General features: G+C 38.4%; 1 protein-coding gene and 1 long non-coding RNA gene across 19 annotated transcripts in view; one reads left to right on the top strand and one right to left on the bottom strand.

The window, feature by feature from the left end:
* The window catches only part of LOC308570248, a 92,709-nt gene that overhangs the window by 30,225 nt on the left and 45,768 nt on the right, over positions 1–16,716 (top strand). Inside the window, exons 2-4 of one of the 2 annotated variants that reach the window (XR_014001036.1) lie at positions 774–813; positions 5,530–5,619; positions 14,538–14,690. This is a non-coding gene — a long non-coding RNA (uncharacterized lncRNA). The remainder of the gene's footprint in view (positions 1–773; positions 814–5,529; positions 5,620–14,537; positions 14,691–16,716) is intronic. The other variant, XR_014001035.1, reaches the window with a different exon arrangement.
* Positions 6,846–16,716, bottom strand: part of SATB1 (SATB homeobox 1) — a 127,477-nt gene continuing 117,606 nt past the window's right edge. For 10 of the 17 annotated variants that reach the window (XM_081164513.1, XM_081164510.1, XM_081164515.1 and 7 more), the window contains 3 exons: positions 12,208–12,411; positions 11,467–11,562; positions 6,846–8,576 (listed from right to left, as the gene is read on the bottom strand). In XM_081164513.1, coding sequence (XP_081020639.1) covers positions 8,070–8,576; positions 11,467–11,562; positions 12,208–12,411 — 807 coding nt within the window. In that variant the 3' untranslated portion in view covers positions 6,846–8,069. The remainder of the gene's footprint in view (positions 8,577–11,466; positions 11,563–12,207; positions 12,412–16,716) is intronic. The other 7 variants (XM_081164517.1, XM_081164507.1, XM_081164519.1 and 4 more) reach the window with 5 other exon arrangements.

The following is a 16,716-nucleotide window of genomic DNA, read 5'->3' as shown; positions in this document are numbered from 1 at the left end:
CCCATTCCCCCATCCCCACACCACTCATTTCAGACAAGCAAGAGTTCAAGAACATATGCCAGCCAGGCAAGCACTCAAGGAGAGCACAGAGCAGGGCCTGGGAGAGTCGGGGAGAAGATTGTGGCCTAGAGGGCGCGTGGCCTGGAAAGAGTTCCATGGGATGGATACAGAAGTCTGGATGGCTGCATTTGGTTCTGAAGTTCCCCACCCCTGTTGTAAATGATACTTAGGTTACAATCATATACTGCCTTCCTTGGGAGTAAGCTCCTTTGCACTAAATGGTACTTCCTTCTGAGTACACATGTATAGGATTGCTCTGGCAATGGTTTATAGCAATTTCCTCATATACTAAGTTTAATTGGTTTTAAGAGTAGGGCAAGACAAGAAGTGATAGGCTAGTTTAAGTATTTGATTTATTATTATTAATCTACTACTAACCCAGGTTCTGGCAATGGGATTAAATTTAATGGCAGCCTTTTCATTTCAAGAAACCTTACATTTACTGGACTTTTCAAAATTAGTGGGAAAGATGGGGGGGGAGAAACTTTTTCAAACAGGAAGGAAAAACTTGTTGACAGGAAATGGTTAAACATTTGATTAGTTCTGATGTTTCACCAGTGGGAAAACACCCAGGGTGACAAAAACGCATAAGATTTTGCTCATTTTCACCAGAGACAATGTGCCCTCTGAGGGCTAGTAGTTAAGGAATACACCAACGGAGAGTCAAGGAAAGCGTCCTCATCAATATAAAATTTTTCCCTCTCTCTTCTCAGGCTTATTTCTTCAAGCAGGATCAATCTTTTCTAATGCAAGGTACGACTAATGTGTTCACATGTTTCTCTTAAATGCTATAGGAAAGGGGCCTACCACTTTTGAGTCATGCGGCAGCTGAATCTTGCATGACATTTTAAAGATTCACAGACACATTGTGGCAGAGACCAACAAAATCTGTAAGATGCCAAAAGACTTCTTTTTGAAGACCCAGGAAATCATAACAAATTAACTAGCACTTTGACGCCTTCCCTTCCTTGTCAGCTCTCCCAATTTAAAAATGAAAAACTCAAACTAAGGCAAAGCTGGATCTACTGGAAAAGTTAGGTCTATCTGATATCACTGTGAAATAATAATATAGACTGCATTTGTATGCCCATTTGCCTGGGAGTAAGCCACATTGAAAACAATGGGAGTTGGTTCTTCTTAACTTGGTATGTGATTGCAACATAATTTACTAAACTTGATGCAGTATTTCCCCTACCCTTTTTAGAACATTAACTATTATTCTTCATTGAACAGTACATCTGGATTTTCCTGGACATTTCAGTGATTCCTGCCTAGACGCTGTTCCTGATGGCCGAATCCCGGGTATGTCTAGGAAATTCCGGATGTATGGCAATGGCAGCTTACCGTACCTCTTCGGTAAGCAGTGGTTGTGGCCTGACACTGTGCTTCCCTTGCTGCTTCAATGCGATGCACGATTTTGAGCGCAGCACGCCCCCCTCAGCTGCCATGGAGGCTCACAGGTTCCCGCCAAACCCGCTGATTCAAACGAGCCTATCCATGGCAGCCTTAGGGGGCATGGCTTGATGAATGGACCTGAGGGAGGGAGGCTTCACTCAGGTTTGCTTAGCAACTATAATTCCCGGCTGACTCTACCCTCATCCAGTCTGGGAAATTCCGGACATATGGCAACACTAACAGTACACTTTAGGGATGGATCTTAAGCATACCGAGGAGAGGGCGGAAGCAAGGTATGGGAACAGAAGGAGAGAAAGTGGGGGACTGGGAAATAGGATCATGGGGGAAATGGTTCTGGGGTTAGAAGCTGGCAAGAAAGTTCTGATTGACAACCATAAGCTTATCTCAGGCAACTTAAAAAGTCGTAAGTAGAGGTGGGGAATAAATTAGATTCAGTTTGCATTAAAAGGCCTATTTATCTAATTTGCACCTTCCGAAACCATACGTGAACTGAAACACAACTCTTTGAAATTCACACTTCTCTGAATTCTGCTATACAGTCCTCCAGCATATTCAGTAGTGTGCATAAAAATCTTTACTTTTGTAAAAATAACATACAAACATGCATTGTATTATGAAGAATTTCTTTGCAAAATTATGTATAGCTGGGAAATTGCACATCAAAAATTGTATAATAGGAAACATTTGCCCTAAAATGTAGATAGATGTATTCCCATGACTTTTTAAGAAATCATAAACTGATGTGGAACTGATGTGAAGAACTGGATTTAAGGGTGGAAAAATGAGAAATAAACTGAGAATGTCCTCTTCATTCATCCATTCTTACTCAAAAGACTCACTCTGCATAACATGCAACATGGATTTCTGAAAGGAAGTTTAGCCTTTTCTGACTCCAACTGAAGATGCTTAACAAAAAAAGTTATATATTTATAAGCTCTTTCCTATGAAACTGATGGAGTGACATGCTTCTTTTCAGGATATTAGACAAAAGTGAAACAACGATCTAGCATTAATAAACACAATACATTTTTGTTGATAGGAAGCCAGATTGGAGGGGGCATCTGAAGGCAAGGTCAAACACCGTTTCAGACTGTATGTAGGTTCTACAGTTTAACCTGTTGCACCCCTGTGAAATAACCAAGGATATCACTGTACAGATGGGAAAAGGCATGAGACACTGCAATTTGAGCCTTAAACTTCAAGCGGTTGGGACTTAGTACAGTGGTACCTCAGGTTATGTACTTAATTCATTCCAGAGGTCCGTTCTTAACCTGAAACTGTTCTTAACCACTTTAGTTAATGGGGCCTCCTGCTGCCGCCGTGCCACTAGAGCACAATTTCTGTTCTCATCCTGAAGCAAAGTTCTTAACCTGAGGTATTATGTAACCTGAAACGTATGTAACCCGAGGTACCAGTGTATAGTCATGTGATGATGGGGAAAGTGCAATGTGTATATGACTAATACAGGTCAATGCAAAATCAAACTCTGTGTGCAACTGAGTAATGGATTTGGGATGGAAGACTGATAGGGGCAATGGAAGTCAAATGATCTTTGTTGAGACCCAAAATATATTTTGCAGAGGGTATTTTTGACTGGAGAACCAAGCAACCAATCAAACTGCAAGGTTATCCTATACTACTCATTCACCATTCTAATAATATAGATTCCCCTGCAGACTGTCACTTTTTGCAGGAGGGATTCAATTGCATACTAACAACTTTGGGTTTATGCAGTTAAAGCAGATTAAAGTGCTCTGGTGCAACAAAGTCACATTTAAAAACTGGACATTTTGTAGTAAGGAAAAATGGCACGAAAATGCACTAGAAAGTGTGGTATAGCAATTGGTGGATGGGTAATTGATTAATAGAAAACCTCCATGCAAACAAATCAGGATGCATCCTGGATCTAACAACACTCTGCTACTTTGCATAGCTGATGTAATCCATGCTCTTGCATCAACTTTATCTGCATTGGCTGGGTAATATTTTCAAACGTTTACAAACTAAAAAACAAAACAAAAGCTTTTTATTGTGCAAGTTATAAACAGCATGAACTCATGTTTTCCCTGCTATCTTCTGTCACAGCTACACTAAATTCTGGTTTTCTCAACACTGCTCTGTAGGCAGTAAGTCTTCAGCAGAGAAGTAAAAAGATTAGAAATGAAACCTGGAAGTCCAGACAATTGGTGCACCCCTCTTAACGTTTTCATCTCTATCACTAGTACTTCTTTAATTTCAGTCATTGGCTAAGTACACTAAGAGGCAGGAAGGGGATTTTCAAAATGTAACTGGGAGAAATAGTTCCTGCATATTTTTGCTTCATATCTTGAGTTATACAAAGGCTAGAGACTTGCTCTTTTTGAAATATGAAAGCTAGGGATCTAGGCCAGCTGTTGGTCTAATAGGCACTGGGTGGCATGATTACAATCTGAACAAAATTTGGCAATATGGCAACCAACACTAAATTAAAGGAACATTTACAAGCAGTTTTTGGTACCATACAATGCATGCGGGGGGGGGGGGGATCTGTTCCAAAGGGAAAAAAGCCAAAAATTCCACTGGGAATTCTCAAGCTTTTGGGTACACTTAAAAGTAGCTCCTTGGATCCCAGCCATACAATGCAGCTCATAAAATCTTTCAAACAATTGTTCTGAAATCACTCATTGCAGAAAGCCAAAAATTAAGACGCTCTTGTCTTATGTCAAAATCAATAAGATTATCATCAAACGAATCTTATCATTCACAACTGGAACTGTGAGTATCTACTATGTTAATTATTTAGAAACAGAATCAAATCAGAATAATACAAGATACATCCATAGTTCTCACCCTTCAAGGCCATTAGGACAGAATGTGACTTTCTGTCATTTCTCCACTTTAATGCTGTCAAACACTAGCTGGAGTGTTATGCAAAATTTTGAACTCATGATAATATGCTGAAGCTGTAAGCTAACCTTCACATGCAAAAACCGGAATTGCTTCAGTATTGATGCTATAGTATCTAGTCGCATATGTGAGAAAAGAAAGTGTGAGCCTAGTGGCACCTCAAAGACTACCCTGTTCTATTTTTAAAGAATCAGCTTCAGCAGGATGCAGAACAAATTAATGATATGCAAGAACTGGAAGTTTGCAATGTGGAAATGAGGTACTGCATCTACTGATACTTTATCCTCTCAATAGGGATGGAGAGAAATTTGAATCAGTTTGCAATCAAAGCTGAATCTATCAAAATTCTCACTTTTTGAAATGAGAACCCAAACACAGCCATAATTAAAATTTGCATTTATCCGTTCTCCACCCAAACAATGTTTACTGAAATACATATAATGGAGGAAGATTTGCATAAAAATGAACATTACTCACGATAGTATTGGGAGAAATTGCTTGCAAAAATGTGTACATTTGTCAAAACTGTATACAAAAATTTATTAGAAGTTCACACTAAAATGCTGAAGATTTAATAAGCTGTTAGGGAATCCAGCAGGCAGATTTACCCCTTTCCCCTACGTTGTTTTTAACTGATACTCAACATTTACCCACTCCACATATTGTCTATTTGATCTCCCTACTTTGTGTTATTTATACAGATTTCTATATTTCAGCACATCTAAGGAGCCCTACAACTATGTAGAAAATACTCAATTTGGGGTAGGGAGTCCCATTTTGCTTTTCAGATGATAGGTACTCAACCACCTGATATTGCTATTGTATAATAGTGTTTAGTGTGAAACACTACTGCATGACCATTTCTGTACTCCAATGTCTTGGAAAAACAAGCATAAGCGCTCAAGTTATGCAAATACGTGTTTGAAGCTGAATGAATTGGTGCTAGCTTTTTGTATTTCCATATAAGAAAGCCTTTTTCCCACTCATGTTTGCCTAAGTTGCTGCTAACCTCTGTTCAGGCTCTGGCTTTTGAAACAGTAGTCATACCCAAAGGAGTTTATTTAATACAGAACATCATCACTTCCAAGAACACCAATAGTTTTTCCCAAGCAGAAAATATTGATTCACTGACAAGTAAAGAGCACTCGTTTATTATTTCCCTTCAAGGGCTATTTGAAGCTTGAGTCCACTTAGTCTCGTGCCACCTGCAGACCAATGTTTTACCTTCCAGAGGCCTTCTTACTTCATGGACTGAAAGTAAGTATTACCTGCTCTCCCATCATTGTCTAAATTAGAACTGTTAATTGCCCCCGTCTTCTTCAAACAGACACATGCAATTCAATCTAAAACATGTTAACACCCAAGTGAGTTTCACTGATAAATTTTCTTTAGCATAAATCTGGCATTAGTTTCCTGGTGGATGTACCCAGTTTCCATCAGCTGTTGACCTAGCACCAGTGGGATTTATCTTAATGTACCTGCTTTAACAACAACAATGAAAAACTAAAAGGAAGCAAAACAACCTGCAGGGAAGAAAAACAATTATTGGCAAGCAGAAATTGAAGAATTTTCAAATGCACATTGGGTATTGTATTGCACATCTTGAATTGTCAGACATATTCCTTTCAAAAGAAAAAATGGTAGTGCTAACAAGATGGCAGACACTAGCAAAATATAAACCAGTTTTCAATGGAAGTAGAATTTTTCTTGTGTTATTTGCAAAACACATGGTGAAAACAGTTTCCTAAAATACACTTTCTTGAAGAATTATTCTAGGCATAATGCTTGTAATCATTTAAATCCTTTTAGCATGATTACTTTAAATTTCTATTTAAACATTTAATGGAACTCTCAGGCTCCTCAATAAGCTTTTATTTTGGAGAAACATACCAATATTCTTTAGCTTTCTCTTTTGTCTCCCTTACTTCAGCTCTTACAAGCCTCAACATGTAGTCCATATGAAATCAAAACCCTATAATTATTACTTCTATATCACCAGCTTATTAATGTTCATTAAAAATAATCTTGCCTAGTAAGGGATTGTACGTCTTTCCTATTTACTTTGTGAATATTAATGGTTTTTTTAAAAAACAAAGCAAAACATGTGTATACATTAGTATAAGGAACAGTGTTATCATAAATTCAAATACTGTAAAACAAAACCAGCTGCATCCATTATAAGTGCATTACTGCCAGGAACTGTAAATATGTTTTTGCCTGATAGCCTTTTGACTCAATAATATCCTGCTATCTCTGTTGGGCAGGCAACTTTTAAAGCCAAGACGAGACAGGTTATGATTTTCACAGGAAAACTGGGTTTCCTTTAGAAGTATCCTTTTGTCAGATTCATAGTTTTAGGTCATTGAAAATAAGAAATAAGGAGGCAAATTGAAGAAACCTCTCTCAAAGTGATGGATAAAAGTACCAACATATGTTTTAGGATGCTACTTCAACACATATATAAAAGCAGACAAACCCTGTCGTATCATACCATACAAACAATTTTAATTGTGTAGTTACAGTCAATAACCACTCCTAGTCAGAACATTTCTGCTTAAAGAAAATTGTGATACACTTATAAAAACAGCCAGCTGTAACAAAATAACTGGTGTTTTCATAGCAATAAACTCATAAAAAAGAAATACACCTTTATACAGAAAATTTATACAGCTGTAGCTTTAAAATTGATTGTAAACCAAAGGAAGACACATTGCAAACATCAATTATTTTCACATTAATTGCATAAGTTTCTAAGGTGATCTATTAGTTTTATTTACCTAAGCTTATTTGCATGATAGTAAAAATTGCATACAACAATAAGAGTGAAGCTTATAGTATGAATTGCTTGGATAACATAGAGCACTTTTTATAGGCAACTGTGTAAAGCACATTTTCTCTATTTAAAACTTTTAAGACACTTTGTTTTACTGCCCATCAAAATACATTTATAAATAGAAAAAAAAATCAGTATGATAACAAGAGAAGCAATATTACATTTAACGGAAACTTCTAAAAATTAATTACAACATGATGCTGTAGGATCTACAAATAAATAATGGGGATAAAACAGTGTTTCACATTTTGTTTTCAAAAAATCATGTAACAATGAGAATGAGAATGAAAAAGATACAGTGACCTCTTATTTCTGAAAAGAAAACAAATCTGAGTTACGGCAGTGCCATATAATACAAGGCATTTGTTGGCATATGTTAACTTTAAACTGCATCCCACAGTCTATAGTTCTTTTGTAACATACAATAGAGCAAGAGTAACAAACTCTTCTTCTTCTTCTTTTTCTTCTATTATTTAAATAAATGTGAGCTTTCAAAGATCAAGTGTGGAGTGTTAACAGTAATAATTGGAAAATAAACCAAAACCAAAACAATAAATCACAAAAGTAATGCTTGTCTGAAAGCTCTAGAATAATAATAATAAAAAACAACCCACAGATATCATGCTTATTGGATACATCTTGGTGTACCCAGTGAACACAAATTAATATGAAACAATCCTCAATGCTTCATCTGTAGCTCTGAAGCAAATTGTAAAATATCTAGTGCAGTCTGCATTATCCTTTTTCAACTTTTGTGCAAGTTTTGGAAGATTCATTGGCCAAACAATGAATAGAGGTTGCTGACAGAACACAGGATGGAATTTTCATTTCATTAGTAAATAGCAGTGACACTGTTGAATAAATACTTTTTCAATCAGTCTTTCAACTCATTATTAATGTCAGTGTTCCCTTCTACAGATAACTCTTCTTCTAATTTAACTGAAAAAAGTGTGTTCGTATTTTTGTCTTGTGCAGCCTCTTCCAAATCCTTAAGCAGCTCTTCTTCCTTATATTCTGCAACATCCACCTCCAAGCCTGAGTTGTCTTTCAGCTTTCCATGGTGCTTGACATAATATCGCTGGTTCTGAAAGAATTTGATGATGGTGTATTTGGGAAGATCAAGTTGAGCTGAAAGAGTCTGGATTGCTTCTTCATCTGGATATAGGCCTACATCTTGTATAAAACTCTGAAGGATGCCCAGGGCTTCCACGGAAATCTTTGTTCGTGGGCGGGTCTTCTGACGATTTTCATCCTCAGATTCAGCTGGTGATGCTACTGTTGGCTGCCTTGGGGGTAATCTGGGGCCTGGTGGTGGTGGCTGTTGCTGCTGCTGTTGTTGTTGCTGTTGCTGCTGTTGCTGTTGTTGTTGTTGTTGCTGCTGCTGGTAGACAAAGAAAACCACACTGACTTTTTTGTTCAATACAAGAAATAAGAAATATTGGTTTCTTTAAAAACATTTAAAGTAATTGTGTTTACCCATACTGAGCCGGGGCAGGAATAACACTACCTGATGACTGCCCCATGGGTTTCCATATTCCCCCTACATCTCATTCTTTCTCCCTCACTTTCCCATACAGATTCTCCAACTCTTGTCTTTTAACTACGGTTAGCACTGCATGTATACATTTGATGCTAACCATAGCTAGCCACAGGTTTGCAAATTCAGTTCCAACTTTTGTTTCCTGCAAACCGTGGTTAATTTTAGATCAGTTCCCATGTAATGCTAGCCACTTGTGGCACAAATCCTTCTGGAAAAATGAGATATAAATTGAATGTCAATTACAGTTATGGTGGGCTCAGTTCACCAATCCAGCTGGGAGTGTGTGTGATGAAATATATCACGGAGGAATGGCACAAGTCCTTCCCCTTCATAGTTTCCAATTTGAACAGGACTCTATGTCTGAGTAGCTGATTGTATGAAGGTCCGGATTGTGTGATTAACTCCTGTTTGAAAAGTCGGTGAGGAGTCTGCGAATTTGGCCTCTGGGCTGTGTTGTTGCAGGAAAGTTCATGCCTTTTCTCTACCATACAGTGGTGCCCCGCAAGACGAATGCCTCGCAAGATGAAAAACCCGCTAGACGAAAGGGTTTTCCGTTTTTTGATGCACTTTGCAAGACGAATTTCCCTATGGGCTTGCTTCGCAAAACGAAAAAGTCTTGCGAGTTTTGCGATTTCCCCCCCCTTTTTCTAAGCCACTAATAGCCTTTTAGCCACTAAGCCGCTAAGTCTTTAATAGCCGCTAAGCCTTTAATAGCCGCTAAACTGCTAATAGCGGCTGATCCGCTAATAGGGTTGCTTCGCAAGACGGAAAAAACGCTAGACGAAGAGACTCGCGGAACGGATTAATTTCGTCTTGCGAGGCACCACTGTATTTTTGTACTGCCAACTAATGTGTGCAGTTGGGCAGCATTAGCTATGAAAAGAGAAGGAAGGGGAATACTTGCAGAAGAGGTAGGAAGCAGCTGCTGCTGCTGCTGCTGCTGCATGCAAGAAATCATATCAGATATCTTAAATATGGTTGTTTCCATGCATTACGTGGGTCATGGGTTACTGCTGGGTACGTCAAATAATCATAAACTGATTAAAAAAAAATGGGGGGAAGACATATGGTATAGCCCAAATGTTAACTACTCTGAACAGTATTATCATAAAACACATCTTCAGAAAGGAGAAGTAAAGCCATGTGGTGTACAATATTAGAATAACTGCCATCTATATCCTTTTCCCCCACTATCTCCATTTAGAAGTTGCATATAAACATCTTCACTTAAACTAATAGCAAATTCAATTCTCCCAGTTCTCATTTTTATTTAGCCAAAATAGAATCAACCAAGAAGAGGAGGGAGAAATCAGCATTTTTGGGAGAAGACTGAATTTTGTAGAATTACAAAAATTGTGGGGAGGGAAGGCAATCACGCCTCCATAAACCTCCCAATGAGGACTGGGGAATGGCATGGTATGACTGGTTGCCTGGATCACTGAACAAGAACACCCTATAGTGTAAAGTTTTACTGGAAGTCCTGCTTGTACTTACCTATCCCTCAATAGTGTTTTTGAATTATTACTTAGGTACTGCTAATGGCAAAGTGAAAAGTTTCAGAATTTTTTAAAGGAGATACTATGACGAGAGCATCTAAGTTTTTTTAAAAAAACCCAATGACTAGATTGTTATTAATTCCAAAAACTCAATAAAGCCAGAATTACATGTGATAAGCTTGAACTCCTAAGCATCAGATGAAACATCAGTGGAACTTAAACAAGTGTAAAGAAGGCTGTGAAACCTGTGCAAATATAAAGGCAGGGACATGCTTTGTGCATGAGGATGTCATACCAGCATACTTGGGTGCAATGAGGTTATGTAAGCAATTTTCAGGCCTTTGAATACATTTATTTAAATGCTATGCCCAAATTTCACAAGGTCACAAAGATGCTGCATATGTATGTATGCACTCTTTTAAAAAGGTCACATATTTTCCATACATAGCAACTAAAGTTGGGAATATGGCACATCTAATATTGCACGTATGGAGGTAGAGTCTTATGTACACCTACAACTTTGTTGGCTACTGCTCACATGCAGCCCAACCTTAACTATGCTTACTTAGCCTAAATCCTGCTAATTTCCAAAGGATTAGTAAGATCCATTTTGCTAAGAATGCTCAGGATATGAGCATTTGTATAAAAGGTGAAACCATGTCCAAAACTAAGGATGTATGTGGTTGCATAAGCTTTTCCCTTTATTCTCGTGTTAAAATGCATTAACAAATGATAAGTGTATGAAAACTGGCAATTTTCAAGCAAGTACAGTAATGTGTGTTTTTTTTAGCACAGACCTTTCTCTCCCTCGCTTTGCTAAATCAAACATTAAGTTTCTCAGCTTTCATCATTTCAAGCAGCCAATATTCCATTGTTCAGTTTGTTTTATCTTTAATAACACAGGTGTGCTTTTTTGGCTTTGTAAATAGTTCCATAGTAATAATATGAACGATTCAGAGTCTTGAGTGTAGTCAGGGGACAGGGGGCTATCTATTCTTGGAAAAGAAAGGGGAAAGTGAAAGGCTGACCCCCAAGTCTGTCTTTAGTACAAGAGACTTGTACCACCCCCACCCTTCAAAATTTATTATCAGGGCAGCTTATAATAAAGTTAAGCCTTGTCCATTCCCAGAGAGGCAGCATTTCCTGTTCTGTATTTATATGGAAGGAATCTGTTGATTCAAGTCCTGAAACCCCTCCATAACTGTCCCTGACACATTAAACTCGTGCCAGCTCACCTGGGGAGCAGCACCCAGCCAAGGTCCAGTGGTCAGCAGGCCAGGTAAGAAAGCGCCTCTATGCTCTCCTTTCCCAAGGTTGGTGGGAGAGGGGCTCTGAAGGAAAAACAAACAAACATTGACTCATCCCAATTTTCAAACGGGGGGCAAGTGGGATGAAGAATTTGGGGCTGGAACTCCTCCCATGATTTTCACTTAAATGAAACATTGTCAATTGCATCAACTGGACTTTTATTTCAACATTATGGCACCTGGTATATTTACGTCCTCCACATTTATAAATTATTGCCACAAGTAAGAGGTATGCATGCACACCAGTTCTTTTTTTAAGCATCGCTATCTGCAGCTCCTGCAATTGTGGGTGCAAGAGCTACTGAAAAGAAGAAGAAAATGCCTGAAGTACATGCATATTACTTTGTGAATATCCAGTTTTGGCAACTCTTGCACCTTCCCAGCTCGTTTTTTAAAAAGAAGTTTAAAAATCTGGAACTAACGTGGAGGAACTACTGATCAGGAAACCCTAAAATTAATTCTAGTGTACTATGTACACATGATTCTGTATTGCACAAAAAGTCAAGCATTCAACTAAAGGTGAACAATGGCAGATTTTAATTCTGAAATAATCTTATTCATAATAAAACTTCTATTTAATAGAGCAGAAATAGAAGGAATGGTTTCTTTTTCAAGATAAACTAGGTTTTGTTGTTCTTCTTAACTCTGAATAGGCAAAGGTAAACCAACCTGAATCTGCTCTGCTGGAACATGGATAATGTGGGAAGGCCTGTCGCCATGGTGATGAACTGCATTGCTTTCTTGTTCATAAATGGCATCTCTTTCAGGCTGAGGAAGACTGAGGAATCTCCGGATCATTGACAGATTCTCCCACAGGGTTCTATTCTCAGGTGAAGGATCTTCTTTCCAGCGCAGGAGTTCACAGAGCCATCCCTTGAAATAATATCAAAATTTTAGACCACTTTAACAAGAAAGCACGACCATACAAACGCTTTCCTTGGAAGGAAACGGGATGAATGCAGGCATAGTTTACACCTTGGGAGTGGCCTTATAACTTCATAATCTGGTAAAAACAACAACAGTCAGTCATTTTGTTGTACGAAACTATCAAGAAAGCCAACTTTTGGAATAATAACCTAGCTTCTATTAAACAGATCCCTTGTAGCCCCCCCCCCAAAAAAAAAACCCCACCCCATCACACAAAGCAGCAATGCATCATATATTTCAAATATATGAGAGAGGATTCTCAGTCCACTATTGTGTCTCTGCAGTTGATTTTCCTTTATGTAAGCCCATATTCATCTGAGGGCATAAAAAGAGCATTTGGGTAGCTTGCATGTTAGGTGTTATTTTCACTATTATTATTTTTTACAAAAAGGGAATCCTAGTGATATTTTTCTTACTTCGAATAAGAGAGAGCTTCATTCATCTGTTTTGACTATATAAAGCTGGCTCACATAAATCTTACGATGCAGAAGTTTTCTAATGTCCTTTTGAAAGAGAACAATCTTTTGAAAAGACATCATTGAGCAAGATAGCCTCATTCTTGCTCATGTGCCCAGGTAGTTCTGCAGTCAGAACTGAAACCTGTTGACAAATCTTTTACCCAATTCAGAGTCTTCTGGTTTCAAAATTAAACTCATGATTTTATGTATGATATGAAAAAGACCACACTCTTCTCCATATCACAGCACATGCAAACTGTCTATAAAAGCACCTGCTCTAACCCAGGCATGTTCTAGGGAAAAGCAGGCTTGAAAGTATGCCAAAAGATTGTCCCAGGAGAACTGTAGCAAATGCTAATTTGCTTCTAAAATAGATGCACAGATTTTCCCCCCTTAACGGTTTAGCAATTGCCTACATGCCATCTTAAATGATATCTGTGGCATTATTTGAATTTTTTATTATTATTGGTTTTAAAGAAACAGGACAAAGGAAACTAGTATTTAGTTTGCTCTGTATGAATACAGGGAAATAAACAAAATTAGTACAACATTGATAATTCCCTTTCAGATTTAACTCTGAATGCTTTAACTATGCAATCCATATTATTCAAGGGAGGGGGGGAGAAATAAATTATTATTGTTAAATTATTACATTTTATGGTCAAGTAATCTATGGCAGCTTACAAGATAAGAAATTAGGCTACAACATTATAGTATCATGAATATCAAAGCAACCCATAAAACACATCAAATTAAAATATAGCAAACCAACAGTAAAATAACTGAAAACCTTGATGGTATAAAATGCTTTTCAGGATCCATTTGAAATAACAACAGAATAGGACCAAACACAGGTCTTGGAGGTAGGGGTCCCAAAAGTCATGGGGCCATTTGGTCTGCCTGGTACCAACTGACCTGACCTTTTTTAGTGGTAGACCAGAGAACAGGGCCTCTGAGGCTGACCTTAGGGACTGATTGGTTCATATGGGTATAGATGGTGCTTCAAATAATATGGTCTCAAACTGATATGGGTTCTAAAGGTCAATACAAACACTATGTATAATGTAAGCAGATCATCTACCAGCTATTAGGTAAAGGTAAAGTAAGGTAAAGGGACCCTGGACAGTTAATCACCCATTATTACCATTCTGGTAGCAGCATTTTGTGACAGTTGACATTTCTAAACATGTAGAGGGCATTACTGTAGCCTGGACGAAATGACAACAGAACCACATTTCCCCGTTAGGGCTGCAATGTTACTGGTTTTTAGCAATGAACAGGTCATAACTTGAATACAACCTATACAGTGGTACCTCTAGTTGCAGACACAATCCGTTCCGGGGTGCCGTTCGCACCCTGAAAAGTCCACAACTAGAGCGGCGCTTCTGCACACACGACGCAGTATACACTTCTGGGTTTGCTGCATTCGCAAGCCGAAAAGACGCAACATGAACCTAACGCAACACGAGGTATGACTGTGCAATAATGCTTTTGACATGGGGGTATTGGTATGGCTGCCAGTATCAGCCATATGTCCCACCAAAGGTGTCAGTAAATATCCCTTCAAAATCAACACTACAGGAGAGACAGTTTGCTATTGCTGATCCGTTCTAGCTTGCGTTGGCTCAGCCACTCCCACACTGAACCCACTCCAGATGCAGGACTGGACACCCTCCCTCCTGCTCCTAGTAGAAGAGAGGGGAAAAGAACTTTTCTTTGAGACAAGCACTGAAATGGCTGGTGTAGGTTCATGTTTCCTCACTAAGGGTAAGGGCAGTGCTTTTTTTCTATTAAAAAAAAAGTTGATGGGTACTCTCATTTTTTAAAATACTTTTTCCATTTTTTCCAATATTGATTCATAACATATAACATAATCCCAAAATTTCCCCATTCCCCCCAGACTTCCCTCAACCACCTTATCTGGTTTATTTAAAACAGTATTAGTTCCTGCATACAGTGGACTCTCCGGATACGAACTTAATTCGTTCCAGGGGTCCGTTCGCACCCCGAAAATTATGTAAATAGAGGTGTGCTTCTGTGCATGTGCACAGCACGACTGAACACTTCTGTGCATGCATGCACGGTGAAACCTGGAAGTATACACTTCTGGGTTTGCAGTGGCCATAACCCAAAGATTCTGTATCTAGAGGGATATGTAAGTAGAGGTACGACTGTATCCCTTTTTCAGTCCTTTTTATGTTTTAACTTTTAAATTATATAATTTTTGTCAATTGTAAATGGTCATTCAAAACCTGTTAGTGAGTCTAGTTCTTTGCACTGATTTTTTATATAAGCTGAAAATGGTTCCCAGTCTTTCTTAAAATATTTTTTGTTCTTGTTTCAAAGTCTTTCAGTTAGGTTTGCCATTCGGCATATTCCATAAGTTTTTCTTGCCATTCTTCCTTCATTGGTATCTTATCGGTTTTCCATCTTTGTGCCAATAGCATCCTCACCACAGTTGTAGCTTACATAAAGAGTCGGGTTACTCTCATTTTGACTCAATAAAATCACCATTTTATAGTTCAAATCGGGAAAAATACAGTAAATGGACATCGGGGTTAGCAACGGAACTGACGATTCACCATGCTAGAGAAGAAACTAAAAATCCACAAAATGTTTATGGGTATGCGTACCCCAGTATCCCCCCAGAAAAAAAGCACTGGGTAAGGGCATGGCCACACCATTTTCTTCATCTCTTCGGTGTGGTGCCCATTTTGTGTTATGCCACCGCCACCCCTGCAATTTGTGACTGGTCTCTTATGACTGTCTCTCAAAATTCCCAACATGCCCACTGGAGAAATTTTCTCATTGAACCATTCTACCATTTCTGCAGAAAGCAAGTTGTGGATTTCACAATCTGGGGAAAATCCAGCATGCATCAACTCCTACTGAAATCAATGGGATTTAATCACTTTTCTGTACCATATGCGCTACAATCCTTAAAATAGGATAACCAAAGAACAGTGAAAGAGGATTGCTATTCAACATACAAATAACAGATCCCAGAGTTGTCATGTTTTGATTTCAAAAATATTGACTGGATTGAGACAAGAGCTAGAGCAGGTCAGATGTGGGTCCAGGTCAGCAACCCAAAACTTTTGTTTCTGAAGTTTATTGGCTCTACAGATCCAAATACTGGTTACTTACATGAATGGATGGTCTCCTCCCTGCACAGAGAAACCAAGCAGGTCAGAGTAAAAGCTTTCTACCTGACATGTTAGATCTCCAAGGATAGGGAGGTTTCTAATGTGTGGAGGAGGCTATGTGCCAGATAAAATGCAGGTTTACTGCTTAGACCAGTGAAATAACAGATTGTGCAAATTTACCATGCATTCAATATTATGAATGGATTCTCCTGAGCTATTTCAAATCATCATTTGATTTCAGTAAAGGCGTAATGGACAAGTAAGACAATAGTCAATAAAGACATAAGACAGTAATCTCTTTGCTCCCTTAAAATATCTGGTACTTTTGTATCATGAGATACATAACATAAATATATATTTGCCAAAATCCAAACAGCTACTCTGTACCTACCAGTCAAATCCCCATCCGGCTCCCTGTGTCTAACATACAAGTTGCCTGGGTGCCAGAGCACTAATAATTTGCATGGCTTATAGGCTGGATAGGGTAAAATAAAGGAGATGTGTAAGGATTACCTGTTGCTTGGCTGTGCCAAGGTGTAAGTGTTCACTAACATTTGACGAACATACAGAAACATCTATTGAACACACACTCTATTGTATGGCTAGCCAATGTGGTACCCTTCAGATGTTGCTGGAGTAAAAACCCC

This window comes from Podarcis bocagei, assembly GCF_964188305.1.
Source record: "Podarcis bocagei genome assembly, chromosome: 12".
Taxonomy (NCBI): domain Eukaryota; kingdom Metazoa; phylum Chordata; class Lepidosauria; order Squamata; family Lacertidae; genus Podarcis; species Podarcis bocagei.
The sequence above is the reverse complement of the archived record's forward strand: the minus strand, read 5'-3'. Positions and strand labels throughout refer to the sequence as shown.